The 20523-nt window shown below is 41.5% G+C and overlaps 1 protein-coding gene across 6 annotated transcripts in view; it reads right to left on the bottom strand.

Moving 5' to 3' along the window:
- Window positions 1-20523, bottom strand: part of SLC22A15 (solute carrier family 22 member 15) — an 81313-nt gene that overhangs the window by 44863 nt on the left and 15927 nt on the right. For all 6 annotated transcript variants that reach the window (XR_005372622.1, XM_038561865.1, XM_038561863.1 and 3 more), the window contains exon 2: window positions 18730-18942. Coding sequence is in view for 5 of the 6 variants with exons in the window: in XM_038561865.1 (XP_038417793.1) it covers window positions 18730-18942 (213 nt within the window). In the remaining variant the exon portion in view is untranslated. The remainder of the gene's footprint in view (window positions 1-18729; window positions 18943-20523) is intronic.

Genomic DNA, 20523 nt, shown 5'->3' with positions numbered 1-20523 from the left:
TAATTTTTATGTAACCTATTTTTAAAGTTTTGAAAAGAGGTCTTCCACCAGACTAGACTCAACTGCTAGCACATTTTTCTTGTGTCTTTGTCAACACTTAGTACCAAAGTAAAATCCAAACCAGGATATCACCAGGACATTGGAAACTAAACTATAATAAAATAAATATGATGGCTGTTACATTCTCCAAAAAATGTGTTTTTTATGAAGCTTTAAATGATAAAATTCATAAATATATAAGTCACTCAAACCCTTAATTGGCTAGAGATGATTAAAGGGATGACTCTCCTATTATTTTTTAATGATAAGTCAAATTCTAAAGCTAGCATGTTCTTTTTATACTAATTTGTTTCAAACTGAAAAAATCACTTGCAAATTGAAAAAGCTGGAAATCTTCTATTCCCATACATTAACAGAAGAGGAAGAATATAAAAATACAATATTTTCAGTCTTTCAGGATGACCTAGCTAAGTCTATTTTTGTCTTCTAACCCACATCTTTATTTTTGATCATACGCTTACCACAATCACTGAGTTCATAAGATGGGCATTTATTATACTGTATTTTCAAAAAGGATTTGAGAGGGATAATACTAAAGGCAAAGACACAATCATTCACTCATCGAAAGAAAGTAGACCTGAGAGAAAATCAGACCCTAGCAGCAGGTGCCTCAAGAATAAAAGATGAAAGAAACATAAATATGGCGAACACTGGTGTTGAGTACAGCGTTCCAATATGGTACAGCTGGTGCCATGCAGAGCCATCCAGCTCTTAAGGATGAAAAAAGGCATGCTAGCAGAAATGAAGAGGTTGACTACTGACATGGAAGGAGTGAAGCATCCAGGAAGCTTTTTAATATTTGGATTCTTACTGCTCAGAGGCTAAGAATAAGATGGCACGCCCACAAAGGGATGAAGTATTCCGTATGTCAAGAAAAGGTCCTCTAGCTGCAACACAAGACTGGAATAGACCCATCAAGGTCATTATGGTGATCCAAGCCAGCTTGGACAGGGTTGGGACCTCAGAGAAGAGAAAGGATTCAAGCTGGAAATAGAGACTTGGGTTGAGCCATCCATAAATAGCTATCATTTGACACCAAACAGATCAGTCACAGATTAAAGCTAGAAGATAAGTTTTAAAGGAAGTTACAAAATGTGTTTTTAGCATCTCCCTTGAAATCATCAAACCTTCAGCTTTATGGAAATGTCACAAGTCAAAGCAGTCATTTTTCTGACATGGCAGAAACAGGATAATCTAAAAAAAATAATTATTGCTTTAAAGTGAACTTCATGCTTCTACAATCCTAAAAACAAAATTAACATCTAAGTGATGAAAAACAGGTACCAAAGATGCATCAAATGGGAAGGCTCAGTACTTTACAACCAGATAATTAAAAACCAACCAACTGGGGATCCCTGGGTGGCTCAGCGGTTTGGTGCCTGCCTTTGGCCCAGGGCACGATCCTGGAGTCCTGGGATCGAGTCCCGCATCGGGCTCCTGGCATGGAGCCTGCATCTCTCTCTGCTTGTGTCTCTGCCTCTCTCTCTCTCTCTCTGAATAAATAAATAAAATCTTAAAAAAAAAAAACCAACCAACTTTCACATAGTATTCTCCCCTAATGCCAACAACCACCTTTTATAATTGGTATTATCATTATTATTCCCATTTTCTAGATGATGCGGCTATAGATCAGACAGGAACACCCTAGAGTAAACCAGAGAGCCTGTACCTGATGCTGACATCGGTCTCAAAATCGCCTACTTTGAATACTGTATGCTTGAATTAATTAAGCCTGAGAATTCTGGAGCTAACCAGTGATACATAACACTACATTTAAGTGTGTTAAATTCAAAGCACAGCAGTTACCATATACTATTTCTTCACATGTTCCATCCAGGAAGCTATAAAAAAAATCAACAGTATTCGAAGGAACACTAGAAACATGTAGGTCTTTCTGGCTTAGGGTAACAGAATCGGGGGCTCCTGGAAAGGAGAGGGCAAAGAAAGAAAAAGAAAGTCCTATGTCAGATAGGAAGTTAAGGTCATGTGGCCCGTGAGCTTGGGAACGTGAGAAGGCTGAAGGTGCAGAGAACAGTATACTGTACTTAATAATCAACTTCCAAAGTGTTTTATTTGGGGGAAGGAGGGATTTACTGTATACCACAGTATATGTTATAAATACAAGTACCTAAAATTTATATATTTTTAAAGGTTTATTTATTTATTTCAGAGAGAGGGAGAGAGAGTGTGCACACAGACATGTTGGGGGGTGGGGCAGAGAGAGAGAATCTCAAGCATACTCCCCACTGAGCACAGAGCCAGATGCGGGGCTCCATCCCACTGCCCAGGAAATCATGCCCTGAGCCAAAACCAAGAGTCAGATGTTCAACTGACTAAGCCACCAGGAGCCCCTAAACTTTCTATATTTTTTATTGAACTTTGATGCACTATGTGACATCCTAGTATACCCACATGACACAAAAATGCACCCCCAGCTTGTCTGCTTTTTCCCCCTTCTGCTGAACAGTATTCCACTATCCCTTCCCTGTGGCACTAGAACACACATTATAAGATGCTTCTTAAATTGGTCATGAATATCAGGAAAACGAAAAAGCAAAAAGAACCCCTCTTACTAGTGTAACCCCTCTTACTAGTGTACTCTGAGAATTCAGATCCATATCCAGCCTCTGCCCTGAGCAACTTCTCACTGGCTCTGTCAATGTCACAAATTTGTCAGTCTCTGCTCCAGTTTTTTTTGCCTGTGACCTGAACTGTCCATTCTCCCCATCCCCTGCCAATGTATGGGGACATTTCACAGACTAGGAGCTGAAAAAGATGCTGTAGCCACAGACCCCTCTAATGGAAGGGACAGTTAATGGTAAATAAAAACCGTGTACCCTAAGCTTTTCCAAGCAGTGGATCATTTCCCTTCCCTACAGAGGCTGTGGCATGCCAGTCCTCGTTTTGGCCCACAGTAGATGAATGTAAATAAGGCCTCAAACACAAGTGAATAATGTAGGGCCACTGCCATGCAGAGCCCAAGGGAGGGCATGGCTCCCCACAGCAAACAAACATCCATCACTCCACTTCTGCATGAAGCCTGGCACCTCCAGGAACTGGTTCAGGCTGTGCCCCATCCGCCCACACTCGCCCCAGCCCCATCTCATCCCCGGTTGGCTCCTATATATCCTGCAAGGTCCTGCGTGATCCACTGGAGCTGACCACCTTCTTCATCCTATCATCTCTCCCTATTGTTGCCTTCAATACAATGTTCAGTGAATTGCATGTTCACTTGTCTTTCCCATACAATGCAGTGAGCTTCTTTTTTTTTTTCTTTAATGTTATGTTTTGACATATTCTTTTTTTTTAATTTTTATTTATTCATGATAGGCACACAGTCAGAGAGAGAGAGAAGCAGAGACACAGGCAGAGGGAGAAGCAGGCTCCATGCACCGGGAACCCGATGTGGGATTAGATCCCGGGTCTCCAGGATCGCGCCCTGGGCCAAAGGCAGGCGCCAAACCGCTGCGCCACCCAGGGATCCCCTGCAGTGAGCTTCTTAGGATATATTTGTGTCTAAGTGCTTACCTGATGGGGCCAGCATTAATGAGGTATTTGCTGAGTTATTTCTGTAACAAGAGTGAGCGCTATGGTTTATAGGCATCTTCACCTGCAACATCTCAATGTCATGGCCTCACGAATCGAGTTGCGAGTTTATGGACAGGCAGGGCAGGAGCTGCCATACTAGTCACCCAGGAGTGGTGTTCTCAGGACAGGAAGAATGAGGGAGTTCTGGAATCAGAGGGGTTCCCTTCTCCTATCTGACATATAGAATACTTTGGCTTTATCTTCAGCCTCTATGTTAAGCTAGAAAGGGAGAATCTGTGTCACTGAAACATACTTCCCAAAGCCGGTGAAACAGAAGTGTGGCCCCTGAAAGCACTTCCACTGGACCACAGATACCCCCACGGAGAGAAGCATGGAGGAGTAAGAACACTGCTATGGACAACCCACAGACCGTAGGCCAGGGAGGGGCCATGGCAGGGGCCATGGCAGGTCTCTGAGTGGCACCCAAGCCCCATGCATGGCTGCTGTGTCTCTTCTAAGGGTGAACTGGTTCACGAGCCTGGTGTCTACCACTAGACCCAACAGACTTCCCTACAGGGGGTGCAGACCCCAGGGCACAGCCTACTCGATCATAAAGATAAAGGAAGACCAAGGGAGCTTCTTCCCCCAGCAGTCCAGACGGGCAGATGAAACTGTGCAGGTGCTTCCTGACAGAGTTCTCTGTCACCCCCAGTCCGGCTTTGGTGAAAACCAAGTCCTATTACAAGGGCCAGAGCCCACCCCAGACCCTCAGCTGGTCAGTACCTCGAGGCTCCAGGGCTGGAATAAGCAATGGTCCTGCCTGCCCCACACTGGGCACCTGCAGGACATCCCTGAGGAATCTGCACAGTGCCACCAGCAAGCCAGTTTCTGCTCTCTGGCAGATTCTGATTGCTCTGATAACAAGCTCCAACCAAACTGCAGCCCCCACTGTCCTGAATTCCCATAAAAATATTTACAGCTTCGTACAGGAAAAATCTCACTTCAGTAGAAAATCAGGTAATCAGAGGCCTCCAGTGACTTGGGAGTAGTTGGACAGGGTATTTCAGGGATGGTTTCATGGTGATTAACTAACTTGCTTCATTTCAATGTAGTTGTCACTCTGAATTACCACTTAATGGGTGAAATGTGCAGACTATAACAATCAGTAGTACAGGCATAAGGAAGCAAGACATTAAAAAAAATTAGCCCCTAAAGCAATTATTGCAGTGAATTTTTCAAATAGTTTTAATACTCGGTCTTTTGACCCCAGGGTATGGCTTGGGGAAAATATATTAATCTCAAGATAATAGTCAATTTCAGTTCTTCAATATCAACGATGGTATTAAAGATTCCAACCTTACTCTTTTTGGTTGCAAACATTAATTAAGCATGATAATTGTGTGCCTCCGTGATATTTGGTACTTTCTGAATGAGTCAGAGCTCGGGGAATAATTTGAATACAGCAGATAGCAATTTGCTACATAAATTCACCCCAATGGCTATTAGCTCATTTTAAAATAGTCAAGACTTCTAGATTAGAAGGGTTCTTTTCTGCATTAATACCAAGTTAATCACATCTACATAACCTTTTATTCACCCTTCTCCAAACCCTCCATGAATAACTTCTGCAAGGCCTGACCTGAATGTAATAAGGTGTGTGTGCGAGTGGGAGGGGGGGAGTTTAAAGGGGGGGGGGTAGGAGTTTTAAAATATGCATTTTTAACCCAATCCCCTTAAACCATATGGTTCTACAGGTCCTATCCTGATATTTATTTCAGGGATTTTATATGAGTGTGTGAGTGGTCAATGGGCTTTACACTTGGTTGTTTTGTTTTTTTTTTTAACTCTTACTTTATACCAAACATTCTCAATAAAAACCACAGAGTATCAATATATTATAAATCTGAATATTAAGAGTATTTACCAACTAATGGGTAAGTTACCTGACAAGTTCAGGTACCAGTTTCGATACTACCACTTTGGAGATTTGGAGGAGCAACTAAAAAATTACACAGGTAATTAAAACTGAATTAATGCTGAGAAATTAATGAGGGGTTTGGTTGGGAACCACATCCACCGAAACAAAGATGAGCTCGACTGGGGGGCACAGAGGCAAGCAGCCCCTAAAAACGCACTGGCTAAAGTGTGGCTGCAGTTGCCAGCCTATCCAGCACTGGGGCCCTGGGGTGCTCCTTGATCCCCACTCTCTTTAGTCTTCCCTCTGCTACCTCTTGTCATTTTGGTAGTGGCAGCGGGAAACTTGGAAGCCACCCATACCACCTGCTTCGAACCACTCCAGGACTTGGAACACCACCCACACAGAGCCCCGATGCTGGAGGAGGAAGGAGAGTGTGGGAATTCACATGGGACTCACGCTGCCTGAGTGGTGAGCACGAGGGTACACAAGTTGGATATTTTATTTGTACCCTGAAATAAAATGAAATGACTTCGGGGAAAACATGAGATCTGCTCTAAAAATGTAAAGCAGACGAGTGTCCTCTTGGCTCTGCCAGGATATATTCGGAGGAGAGACACGAGTGGCACCATCAGTGTGAGGGCAGCTGGCTGCTGGGCCTGATGCAGGCGAACCTCTGTGGAGCACGGGGGCTGCTGCTCATCTGACCTAAGTCTCCTTGTCTAATTTTGGCTAAATCAGTAAACTGCTAAGTTTCTTTGGGCTTGACAATTACTCAAGCTTAATGGGATCATTACTATTTTGGTAGTACTTGTGTGGTTTGGGGTTTTGTTTTTTTGGAGGGCTGGGGGGACCGCCAGCCAGGATCCTCATGAGATGGATATCAATATCCTGAGAGTTGCAGGATCACCTTGGGGAAGACAACCTCATGACAGATTCACAGGTAGGCTGATTCCCTCTTTTCTTTGGTCACATGCCACAGTGGAAAGGCCAGGGAATCTGTGACCAGGCTCCTCCATCTACTGTGTGACACTAAGTTGCCAGCTACTCTGAGCCCACACATTCTGATATTTTTCATTTGCAAGCCACAATACAAATATTATGACTGTTTGCCCTTCTTCCTTAGAATTCACTCTGTCAGAGGCAGATCCAAGCAGGGCATGGATAGCCCGGGGTAAGTGAGTATTTATTTTGCTTGGCTTTCCACTCAGTGTGTATGTATCATGTGCCACTGTTCTAAGGTCACTTGGCCAACTTTCATTCCCATCGATCCACTGACCCATACTTGCTTCCATTCTTCCCAGGTGGAGCCAGCTCCTCCCCTGTTTCTGCGTGTAAGTGCTTCTAAGCTGCAGAGGATGGCTGGCAGTGGCTGGAGAGGTACTGGAGCCCTGGACCCCGCTCCTCTTCACTGACAGCAGCAAAGTACCTTGTTCTTTTAAATACTGAAATGCCACTGAGATACCATTAAACCTAAAGGCTTCTGATTGTTAAGAAAGATAAATTTTGAAAATTACTGGGATAGTGTAAAGAATATAATCTCATTGAACCCAGACCAGTGACTTATTAAATACATGATTTAGGGCAAATTCTATAAATTGTCTACATGCCAGTCATTCATCTACAGTATAGGGTTATGGGCTAGACTAACTAAGCAGCACATGAGGAAGGGTATCTGGGAGACAGCCTCTCACACAGGAGCAAAGTAAAAGGTAGTCACAGTTACCTACCTCTTCACTGTCCTCTACCTACCGAGCCTCATAAAACTCATCTGCATCCACAAACTCTTGGTCTGGAATGGTCTCACTGCAGCTGAGGATCCAGTGAGGACTCTGGGCTTCTGTATCACTGTGCAGCCAGTAGTGCCACCTGTACTCCTCCATCCATAGAGCGGCCACCTCGGCAAAGCATCATGAGCCCACTCAGGCTGAAAGCAGCCCATTTAGCATCTGGACGCTCCAAAGATAATTCATCCCAAATCATGATGCTGGCATCCCCATGGAGCATGCCCTGGAGATCCTGTAGAGCAGTGGTGCCTTGATACCCTCAAGTGTGCAGCTGGATGACCCCACCCCGACCCGCTGTTCTGGACACATCTTGGAGTACCTGCTGGAGACTGAAGATCATTCTTTGCACAGAGAATACTTGTGCCTTGATAACCACCCCTGAGGTAGATAACTGTCTGACCTCTTGATGGGATGGGAACCTGATGTGCGCCTCTCTTGTGGGGGAGAAAGTAGCAGGATCTATAAATCTATAATAATTGGGGCACCTGGCTCAGTCAGTTAAGCATCTACCTTTGGCTCAGGTCATGATCCTGGAGTCCTGGGATTGAGCCCAACATCAGACTCCCTGCTCAGTAGGAGTCTGCTTCTCCCTCTCCTCTGCTCCTCCCCCCATTCATGCTCTCTCTCTCAATAAATAAAATCTTAAAAAAAAAAACAAACCTGTAATGATAGACATCTAATCCAGATGCATAGCAGCGTATATATCCAAGTACATGTGCAACTCGGGAATGAGAAAGGACAAATGAGTAACAGGAAGAGGGAGAGGGGGTGAGGAAGAAAGGGTGAGAGACAAAGAGAAAACCAGGGAGACATATGCAGAGAGAATGAGGCAGAAACGTGGGAGAAAGAGACAGAGAAAAGGGCAAGACAGAGATAGCTGGTGAGACAGAGACATAGAGAAAAGAGAAAGAAATGAGAGGCAGATGAGAAAGGCAGGGACTCAGATAGGAGAGCAGTGCACAGACAAACACAGGTACCAAAAGACAAATGACAGGGACCAGGAGAAAAAAGGAGAGAAGAGACTATGTGACAATGAAGCCAGATGGCAACAGGGACACTGACTCACAGATGCACCCCAGCGGTGTCCAAGGGGACATGACAGGTGGATAAGGTGAGGCTGTCTTGGCCCATCATCCTTTTTTTTCTCAGAGCTTCTTTAAACATCGTCAACACTTGCTGGGGAAGCTATTCCAGCCCATTTCTCCTGCATCTACCAACTCTTTATATCTGGGGAGCAGTAGCTCTCTGGGCCCCCTTGTCTCCGTATTCCACCCCCAGGGAGCCCTATGAGGAGTGAGCCCCTCGGTGCCAGCACAGGAGGTGTGCTGTCCTGGAGTATAGGTCCAATGGCGCTCTCCTTCTGTGGCTTGTATGAAGGCTTTCTCTGGCATCAGGCAAGTAGTAGCTGCTCAAGGAATATTTGCTAATAATGGTGTCCCTCTGGTGATATGTAAAAGGGCTCCCAATGATAGATTTCATTAGCATTAATTTAATTCAATTCCACTGAACTATGTTGAGGTTTGCTGCGCTGAAGCACAGTGTTGCTATGGCATCTGATTTACTTCACAGTATGAAGCACATACTGTGGGATATTCTAGATAAATGTTACTTAGCTTCCACCCTGGTATATGAGCATTCTAGTCGAGGCTGCACTGTCTTTCTCTTTAGAAAGCCCATTCTCCAAAGGAAGCTCCTACAAGGATTTGAGTCATCACGGTCTCTTTCAACAATGCTTGCTATGCTTCTATCTGATTAAAATAGTGGCCTGCTGACTAGCAGTGATGACTATGAAAAAATGGGCTTTCTCTGACAAAATTAAAGATACTCAAGATACATGAATTAGCTCAATATACTTTAGAGACATTCACTTCCCATCTGTGAATCTCTGAGATAATCAGTGTGCTCTTTATTCTTTATATGGGGGTGATGCCCTAGGGCTGAAATCCCTCCTTGTTCCTGAGACAATATGAATTCTGGAAGAGTCTGCCTGCTAGATGCTGATGAGGAGGGGAGGTAGCAGTACCATCCCTGTGGAAAATTGGCATTTTTCTGTAGTGACCTGTTGTGCAAAAGTATTCAGAACCACAGAGCTAGGACTTCTCAAGCCTGCAAGATATTTTATTTTGTGCTTCTCTGATAATAAGAAATGTGTTAATAAATGTTTCTACACGTGGCAGAGTTTGCCCTTAGATCCACTTTCATTGTAATGTGGTAATGGACCTGTTGGAGGGCAGACCTAAGGCTCGCACCCACTGCAAAATCTTATGGGTGTAATAAACAGAACAAGAGCCTTTCAGAGAAATGGCTGATTCCACAGCTGGGATGGGAGGGGGTGTGAAAGATCAATCTGGAATATCTTGTTATGCCAAAAATGTTTTAAGTGCTCAAAGAAACCCCAAAGTGATAGACACATCAAAAGGGTTTCTCTTTGCCTCACATACCAGAGACTGGGTGCTGGAGAAGACAGCAACTCAGAAATGCTAAAAGGAATGACAAAAGAAACCCCAACAAAGCTTGCTCTCTCCAGCCAGAGGCCCAGGAAAGGGGCAGCCCAGCAAGACAGAACACTTTTAGACAAGAACTGCTTTATTCCAGCCAATGACCACCACAAAACAAAAACAAACAAATAAAACTATGGCTACACCCCAACCACAGGGACAAAGACTAAGTGGGAAACTTAAATATCCTCCCCAGCTGGGCAGTAACAAGTCACTGCACTTCACTCCATTTGGATGTGTCAGAAAAAGACAAGCAGGGAGCCAGCACTTTCATTCGTGCCACCTGCGGTGAAGAGCCCTCCATACCATCACCATCACCACCACAACCACTACCACCACCACCACCCCTGGTGTCAGTGCAATCACATGGGGAGACTGGATTTCCACCACCATGAGATAGTAATGAGTCACCCCTCTCCTCTCCCTCTGCCAGAGCTATGTCCGAGAAAGTCAGCTAAAACAGGAAGATTTAACTAAGACCCAGAACCACTTAACATAATCCCCTTGACTTCACGTTAATACCTGAATAATTTGTGATACCAACAACCAGGAAATAAAATCTCAAAGTAGAACGAAAAAAGATGCTGAGATGATGGAGACGTCAGAACTATTTGAGAAGGAAGCTAAAGCTGCTATCCTAACAGTGCTTCAATGAGCACCTACAAACATGCTCGAAACTGATGTCAAGAGACTCAGTGAAAACACAGAAAGTCTCACCAAATACAGAGAATATATCTTAAAAAGAACAAAATGGAAATTTAGAACTAAAAAAAAAATATATATATAATGTGTGGGTTCAACAGCAAAATGAAAGGGACAGATGAAAGAATCAATAAACTTGGAAATAAAACAATAGAAAATATCCAATATGAAAGCAAAGATAAAACCAGACAGAAGAAAATGAACAAAGCTTCAGAAATCTATGGAGCTATAACAAAAGAACTAATATTTTTGTCATTGGAGTTCTGGAAGAGAAGGAGAAGGGATAGGCTAAAAAAAAAAAAAGAGTACTTGAATAAATAATAGCTGCAAATTTCTCAATTTGTCAAGAACCATAAACCTACAGATCCAAGAAGCTCAGTAATCCCAAAGAGGATAAACTTGAAGAAATCCACACCAAGAAACATCATAGTCTAACTTCTAAACACCAGTGACTAAAACACTACAAAATCTTGAAAGTCGCAAGAGGGAAATGTCACCTTCCCTATAGGAAAAAGACAAATCCAAAAAAAAACAAAAAACAAAAAACAAAAAACAAAAAAAAAGGAAAAAGACAAATCCAATAACAGCATATTTCTCATCAGAAGCCATGGAGGCCACAAGAAAGTGGCACTGGAGTTTTTAAATGCTGAAGGAAATGAACTGTCAACCAAGAATTTTATTGCCAGTGAAAACAAGAGATGAAGAAGAAACCAAGATATTCTCAGATGAAGGAAAACTAAGAGATTCTGTTGCCATCACAACTACCCTAAAACAATGGCCACTGGAAGTTCTCTTAAAAAGAAAGAAAACATAAAAAAGAGATCTTGGAATATCAGGAAGGAAAACGGAACTCTGCAAGAAAAAGTTGTCATAAATACAACAGACTTTCCTTCTCTTGAGTTTTCTAAATGATGTTTGATGGTTGAAGCAAACATAATGCTCTGTAATGTGATTCTAAGAATATGTGGAAAATATTTAGGACAATTGCATTATAAACAGAAGGCGGCAAAGGAATGTAAACTGAGGTAGAATTTCTGTATGTCACTCAAACTGGAGATCTGACAACATCAGTAGACTGTGGTAAATTATGTATATATAATGCAATGCCAAAGGCAATCATTGAAAAAGTGATACAAAGAGATACACTTAAAAACACTATAAGTCAAAATAAAATACTAAAAAATGTTCAGGTAACCTACAGAAAAATAGGAAAAATTAAAGAAAAAACCAGAGAATAGAAAACAACAAAAAATAATAAACTAGAAGAGGTAATTTCTAGCATATAAAAATTATATTAAGTGTAAATTATCTAAAAACACAAATAAAGACTGACACTGACGGAGTGGATTTAAAAGTTTGACCCAATTCTATGCTGTCTATAGGAAACGAACTTCACACATAACAGTACAAAAGGTGAGAGTAAAAGAGGCAAAAATACATATCATGCTAACAACACTAACTGAAGAAAGCAGAAATGGCTAGATTACTATCAAACCACATTTCAGAACATAGAAAATTAGCAGGGACATAGAGGTACATTATAAAATGATTTTTTAAAAAAAAGTAAATCCACCAAGAAGACATAGCAATCACCAGTATATGTAGACTAAACAATAGAGCTATAAAATATATGAAGAAAAAACTGTGAACAGTGAAAGGAGAATTCAGCAAATCTACAATAATAATTGAAGACATAAATACTCCGTTCTCAACAATCTCTAGAACAACTAGGCAGGAAATCAGCAAGGATACAGAAGAAATCAACAATACGATCAACCAATAGGATCTAAACAATATTTATAAAACACTCCACCCAACAGCAGAAGTTGGTTGCAGTGTCAATGGAACATATACCAAGAGGACCAGAGCCTGAGTCATAAGAGAAATCTCAACAAATTTAAAAGAATGGAAATCATACAGTGTCCTCTGACCATAATGGAATCAAACTAGAAAGCAGAAACAGAAAATTAATAGGAAAATCTCTAAACACAGGTAATTAAATAAAAGGCTTCTAAATAATTGCTGGATCATAGAGGAAGTCTTTAGGAGAAAAAAAATAAATTGAGCTAAATGAAAATAAAAATACAACATATCAAAATTTGTGGGACACAGCTAAAGCAGTCCTGAGAGGAACATTTATAGCAATAAATACTTACATTTGCAAAGAAGACAACTCATTAAAAATCTAGGCTACCAAGTCTATAGCCTAAAAAAGAAAAAAGAAAAAGAAAAGAAAGAAACCCAAGCAAGCAGAAGAAAGGAAATAATAAAGGTAAGAGCAAAAATCAATACAGTTAAAAATAGAAAAATAATAGGGAAAAAAACCAATGAATCCTGGTTCTTTAAAAAGATCAGTAAAGTTGACAAATCTGTATGACAGACAAATAATTAAATCAGAGAGAAGACGCAAATTACCAATATCAGGTCATAAAAGGGGAGATTTCGTTTCAGACTCTGCAGACATCAAAAGGATAATAAAGTGATACACTGAAGGACTCTATACATAAATCTGACCACTTAGAAGAAATGGACTAATTCCTTGAGAAGCACAAACTGTCACCACTCACAATTCAAAACAAATCACTCCAATATCCCTATAACCTTTAAGAAAATTGAATTCATAATTTTAAAACTCCCAAAAAAGAAATCTTTAAAAAAAAAAAAAAAAAAAAAAGCCCAGATGACTTTACTGGAGATTTCCACCAAATATTTGAAGAACTAACACCAGTTCTACCCAATCACTTCCAGAAAACAGAAAAGGATGGAATACTTTTCAATTCATTTTATGAAGCTAGTATCCGATACCAAAACCACACAAATGTTCAAAAAAATAAAGAAAATAAGAGATCAATATCCTGCGTGTATACAGAAGCAAAAATTCTTAACAAAATACAGCAAACAGAATTCAGCCATATATAAAGAGGTTATACCATCCAGAGAGGCAAAGCTGGTTCAATATTCAAAGTCAATCCAGACAATCCACCGTAGTAGAAAGGAAAAAAAAAAAATCACATGATCATTGCAACTGATGTAGAAAATTGCAAGTTGATTTATTTGACAAAATTCAGTTCCTATTTAAAATTTAAAAAATTTGGAATTGGGGATTTTCTCAAATGAATAAAGAACTTTTACAAAACCTACAGGCAACATTGTACTTAACAGTGAAAGACTGAATGAAGCTTCCCTCTGGCTGGAAACACACATGGAATGTCAGTTCTCACAATCAACACAGTGTTGGAGGTTCTAGCTGGAGCAATATGGCAAATAATGAAATTAAAGGCATACAGATTGGAAAGGGAGATTTTTGACGTGATTATCTAGAAAATCTAGTGAGTTCAGCTATAAGATTGACATGTAAAAATCAATATGTCTATATATTAGCAATGAACATGTGCACATCAAAATTTAAAACACAATACCATTTACCAAGACTCCAAAAAAGAAAATATTTAGGTGTAAATCTAACAAAACATGTATGTACAGGACTTAGATGCTAAAGACTAAAAACACTGAAATCAAAGAATCTCTAATCATTATTATCATTAACACATACAGTGCTCACAGCATAGCAAAGATGCCAGTTCTCCTCTAATTGATGTATAGTTTTAATGCAACTCATATCAAAATCCCAAAAAGATTTTTTTGAAGATATAGAAAAAATTATTCTAAAATTCATATGGAATGCCCAAAGAACTATAATTGCTAAAACAATTTTGAAAGAATAAAAGGGAATAAATCTACTCGATTCCAGAACTTACTATGTAAGTAAAGTAATACAATTAAACTGAGATGAATCTGTAGAGAATCATGCTGAATAAGAAAATCCAATCCCCAAAGACTACACACAACATGATTCCATTGTTATAACATTCTGAAATGACACAGTTAAAGTACAGGAGAACAGGTTAGTGGTTACCAGGGATGTGGAATGAGTAGGGAAGGGAAGTGGTTGTTGCTAAACGCATGCAAACACTCACACATACCCCCATGAGGGACCCTTGTGGTGATGGAAATGTTCTGCGTCTTAGCCATATCAATGTCATTATTCTAGCTGTGATATTATCCTATGATTTTGCAAGATACCATTGAGAGAAACTGCATAGAGGTTCACAAAATTTTTCCTGCAACTGCATGTAAATCTACAATCATCTCAAAAACTTTTGTTTTGAAAAAAGGACACAAAAGTCAGCTTGAAGAAGTTCCTAATGATAACCTGGGGTAATTTGGGTAATTTGGGCACCAAAATAATAAATGTAAGAAATTATAAGTAATTGAAAAGACCAGAAATCTCTAAGTACATACTAGTGATAGATATATAGGTAGGTAAGTAGGTAGGTAGGTAGGTAGATAGATATAGATAGGCAGGTATACAAACAGATGAGGGAGAAAAATGGGCTTTTGCTTACAGCTGAAAACAGAATGCCATGGAAATCTTAAAAACAAAACAGAACAAAACAACCAAGCTTATAGATACAGAGAACAGACTGGTGGTGGCTGAGGCAGGGGCTGGGAGCCAGTAAAATGGGTAAGGGAGTTCAAAGGACACAAATTTCCAGTTATAAAAAAATAAATCCTGGGAATGTAATGTGCAGCATAGTGAGTATAGTTAATAATATTGTAATTGCATATTCAAAATATGCTAAAATGCTAAGAGAGTACATCTTAAAAGCTCTCATCACAAGAAAAAAAATGTAACTATATATGGTGGTGAATGTTAACTAGACCTACAGTGATCATTTCCTGCAGTGCATTCAAACATGAAACATATTGTATACCTGAAAGTGATACAATGTTATAGGTCAATTACACCTCAAAAAAAAAAAAAAAAAGGCAGAATGCCAATTGGTAAATACGGAGAAGTGCTAGAGTAAAGAAATCATTTTGCAACCATCATAATCTAGTTTGGCTTACAAAAGAATCATCCAAAGATGCTATATTTGGAGCAGGGAGATTCTGATAAGGAATAAAAACTTTGCATAATCTTAAAGTGATTCTCCGTAGATTACTTATTCCTTAAATGAAAAGGATATTAACTGTACAAGAGAGAAATCAAGCAATTCCTGGAGTGGATGATCAAAATTATCACCGAAAAGGGGCAGATGGGATAGTGTATGCCCAGATGTGATCCAGAAGGACACAACGTTACTTATTACTATTCTGACTTCAGATACACAACCTTAGTGAGAAATTATCAGACCCAAAATGAAGAACATTCTTGTTTTTAAAAAGAGAGGGGTTATGTACTCTTCAAAGGTATTAGTGTCATAAAAGGGAAAAAGCTGAAGGTAAGAAGACCCAAGGAGTCATGACAATTAAATGTAACATGTGACCCTAAAATGGAATTGAGTACAGGATGGGGAATCAATGCTATTGAAGATTGTATTGGGTCAAGTGACAAAACTGGGTACAGGTGGTCTATACCTGTTGAGAGAGCCTGGCGTGTGACTCAATCCTGGGTCTCCAGGATCACACACCCTGGGCTGAAGGCAACGCTAAACCACCGAGTCACTCGGGTTGCCCCTATTTAACTATAGAATCAATGCTAAATATCTTCAAGTTGATTACTATGGTTATAGAAGAAAATGCCCTTATTTTCAGGAAATACATGCTGAAGTATTTGGGCATAAAAGAACAACAGTACTGTATATGGAACTTTCAAAAGGCTTTAAAAAATTGAGATGGTGGGGCACCTGGGTGGCTCAGTGGTTGAGCATCTGCCTTTGGCTCAGGTCGTGATCCCAGGATTCTGGGATCGAGTTCCGCATCCCGGGATTGAATCCTGCATAGGGCTCCCCGCAGGGAGCCTGCTTCTCCTCTCCCTGTGTCTCTGCCTCTCTCTGTGCATCTCTCAGGAATAAATAAAAAAAATCTTTTTTAAAAATTGAGATGGTAATGATAAATGAAATTATAGGATATAAGGGTATTCTCTGTATGAGTCTTAAAAATTCCATTACTTTGAAATTACTTCAAATTTTAAAAAAATTAACTTCTTTGGCTACTATTACCTATCAAAAGGAACTAGGAAATGTGCATACCAACTTGGATTGGATAGGTTCCCAAAACGTACAATAATTAAGAGCACAGGCCCCTGAGTTAAGACATATCTGGGTTCAAATCTAACTTTGCCCCTATAAGCTGACCTGACCTCAAGAAGTCTCCATTTCTTCATCTGTAAAATGGGGAAAATAATGTTATCTCATAAAATCATTTTGAAAGTTAACTAGGTACTATGCTATATGTTGGCAAACTGAGCTCCAATAAAAAGATATACAAAAAAAATGAATAAAAAATAAATAAAATAAATAAATAATACAAAACAAATGAGTTCAGTACTATAAACTATCACAATGCCTGGCATGGAGTCACCATTCCACAATGTCACTTGCTATTTCAATAGATTATCAGTGGTGGTACTTGGTTAGTACTTATGATGATGGTAGTTGTTCCAATAGGCCCAGAGATAAAAAGATAACCAAATCATGGTTTCTGACCTCAAAGGACTTAAAAAATAGAGTTGAACCACAAACTAATGTAACATGAGTGCAAATAAGACATTAGTGGGGTGGAAACAAGCATATTTACTTCTTCAGGGGAGTAGGTTGGGAAGGACTTTCCAGGGAAGAAGACAGTCAAGGTGAGCCATAGAAGGTAGGTTAGTGTTTCACCAGGTGGACACAAGGGTGAGGTGAGGGCATGCCAAGGTTAGTCACCTACCAAGATGACTGGTGGGCCAAGTGCTCAGGGCCTGTGTGGGACAGAGGTAGCAGAGGGAAGTACAGATAGGGCTGGACCAAGCTGTGGAGGGTAAAGGGTCTTGAATGCGCCACCTGGTATGGAATGGGTTTCACAGCTTCCTGTGTCCAGTGGGAGAATCACTGGAGGTCTTGAGTGTGGGGCGACATGACTGGACTGTTGTCAAATAGAAATATACCACCTGGGCAGTCGCTCGAAAAATCAATCCAGTAATTATTCCTTCGAATGGAAACTCTTAAGAAAGCCAGGCAAAAACTGCCTTCATGTCTCTTGTTTGCAGCACGTCCCACTCAAACGGTGATAATGAAAATAATCAACAATAGGTAAGACAGCTGATGCCATGGTGCAGGCACACACACACAAGACGCACATGCACACAGAGAAGAGGGTGGACATCTGGCAAGCCCTCTGGTAGCCCTCAGGGGAGCAGCCAAATGGATATGGGGGGAGCTAACTAGCATGGCAGTCCACACTAACTGCTGGAGAGGGTTGTGGAGGCCCCCTGCACACCAGGCATCAATCTCATAGTTACTGGCTCCCTGATTCCAAGGCCTGGGCCCTGGTGGCAGCAGGCAAACGGGCAGCTTGTTGGAAGCATGCAAAGAACTGGGTATTTCCAACTTTTTAACAACCAATACACATGCTTGCCACCTGAGCAAGAGCCCTGACCCTCTTAGCCCAAGGTTTTTCTTTACCAGATGATCTATCTTCAGCTTGTTTTACCTCAGGCTGCCTCAGCATGCACCGTCCTTACCTTTTACCTCAGGCTGCCTCAGCAGGCACTTCCTCAGCAGAACCATCTCGACCACAAAGCCTCCCCTGAACATAAAGCCTCCTGCCCCCACGAGGCCATGCCATGTGCATCCTGTGCTGTACCATCCCCGGGCCCCACGTGGCCTCCACACGGGACTGGCCCAACACACAGGGCTGCAGGTGTTGTACATGGCCATAGCATCTCCCTCTTGTTAACTTGGGGGTAGGTAAGGGAAAAAAATATGCAAGTTTGCATTCACTTTTTCAAGGGAACTATAAGGGGCATGCGGCTCGGCTGGAGTTGGCGTCTTCATCTCACCAGTTTGGTAAGGCCCGAAGGAAAGAGGATGTTCTCACAGGACATCCTCCTTGAACTCTCAAAGTCACTAGACAGCATCTGAAGATGTGGCTGACATCTGAAGCACCAGCACAGGGGATCCCTGGGTGGCGCAGCGGTTTGGCGCCTGCCTTTGGCCCAGGGCGCGATCCTGGAGACCAGGGATCGAATCCCACGTCGGGCTCCCGGTGCATGGAGCCTGCTTCTCCCTCTGCCTATGTCTCTGCCTCTCTCTCTCTCTGTAACTATCATAAATAATAAATAAAAAATTAAAAAAAAAAATGAAGCACCAGCACAGGAAACAGTTCCGTGTGGACGGGGAGAAGCGCTCCTCTGGCCGTCAGAAGGGCCTGCCTTTGTTTTGCCCTCCCCCCCAAGGACCCCCTCTGCTGTTACCTCGGAGGCAATGGACGTGAAGCTGCTGCTGAAGTGCACGTGCTTGCGGACCTCGCTGCCGTTGGCCGTCAGCAGCCAGTGCCCCAGGGCGCGGTCGTCACCTGCCGACAGGTTGCTGTGGCTCTGGTTGGGCAGGAGCTCGGCCAGGTCCCAGCGGTACGACGGCGTGGCCCCCACCAGCGCGATCAGGATGGCCTCCGTGGCCACATAGAGCTGAAGGAGCAAACACACAGAGCCATCGCCACTGGAATCACAATCAGCAGGCTTGCGGGCCTCACGAGGCCAGCCTCCCGCCTTTTGTGTTTCTAGGAGCTACAGAAATGAGACGGGTCAGAAGCGAAGGAGAGAAACATGAAAAGGAAGCTTCCCAATCTACCACCGACAGAGTCATCAGTGATCTTACTTGTAAAGCACCCTAGGCTTTTTCGGGGCGGCGGGGGGAATTTTCTTCTACATTCGAGATACCTCTGATGCTCAGGAAACAGCACACAGCTGGTTCAACCCTGGAGAAGGTGTGTGTGGGGGGATACTACTGGCTCTGGTTTGCAAGACTGACATTCCAGCTATTTCCCCTCAACGCTATACCCTCCTTTCAGGTAAGCAGGCACAAGAGCCCAAGAGTATCTTGGCTTTGACTTCACAATCTAAACAAAACCAACTGTGACATAAATGTCTTAGAAAACAGCATATACGTAGAGAAAAAATATATATATATACATACACATATATATATATACACACATATATATATACATAGCAAAGGAATATATAGAGTATATGCATATAGAGAAGAGAGTATATACAATGTATATATAGAGAACATAAGAGTATACAGAGTATAAACAGAAAAAAAACACATAGAGACAGCATATACACAGATAGATAGATTATATATATAAGGAGAGTGAGCACCAACGAAAATACTTTATTAAAGCAGATAATCATAATATGTACTTGAGTAGGTATTATTTTATTTTATTTTTAAAGATTTTATTTATTTATAAGAGACACACAGAAAGAGGCAGAGACACAGGCCGGGGGAGAAGCAGGCTCCATGCAGGGAGCCCGATGTGGGACTCGATCCTAGACCCTAGGATCCCTCCCTGCGACAAAGGCAGACGCTCAACCACTGAGCCATCCAGGCGTCCTGATTAGGTACTATTTTAAAAACAGTATACAACTTACAAAATGTAAAGAAATTCAAAATCCCAGTAATGGATACTCACTTTATAACCCTTAGCTCTACTTAATCATTGTTCAATCTAAACATTGTTGCACTCCCACAGCAAAAAAAAAAAAAAAAATCATTCACAAAATTTTATTAAGCACATATGCCACTTGCTTCTGATTGTTCTGGGCCTGATAGTGATTCACAATTGGGTTTATAAGCTGTTGAGCCCTCTGCAGCCTTTTTATGCCAGGAATTTCCATTTATATTAGCTCTCATTGTTGGATGATGATTTCAAGCTGCAGATGAATTAGGATAACACAGAATTTGTCTGTTCCAGTGCAAATTATTTCACTAAATGATATAATCTTATTTTTAGAAATTATCCCTATTAACCACAAACCTGGTATCTTAAAATACCTTTAAGCAGATAAGTGTTTCCAAAATACAAAGCTGTGATTTCTCCACAGCATACAGTAACAGCCCCACTGGATGGATGCACTGACTGAGGAACAAAGAGTTGGCGACTTGCCAACAGCTTCAACAGTCCCCCCACCCCCCACTATCAGTGAACCTAGAGCCTCTTCCACCACACTCCATAGGGGCATACTCAGTTGTTGGGTGGA

Source organism: Canis lupus, chromosome 17 (assembly GCF_011100685.1).
Source record: "Canis lupus familiaris isolate Mischka breed German Shepherd chromosome 17, alternate assembly UU_Cfam_GSD_1.0, whole genome shotgun sequence".
In the NCBI taxonomy this organism is placed as follows: domain Eukaryota; kingdom Metazoa; phylum Chordata; class Mammalia; order Carnivora; family Canidae; genus Canis; species Canis lupus.
Note: the sequence above shows the minus strand (reverse complement) of the source record. Positions and strands in the feature narration are given on the sequence as shown.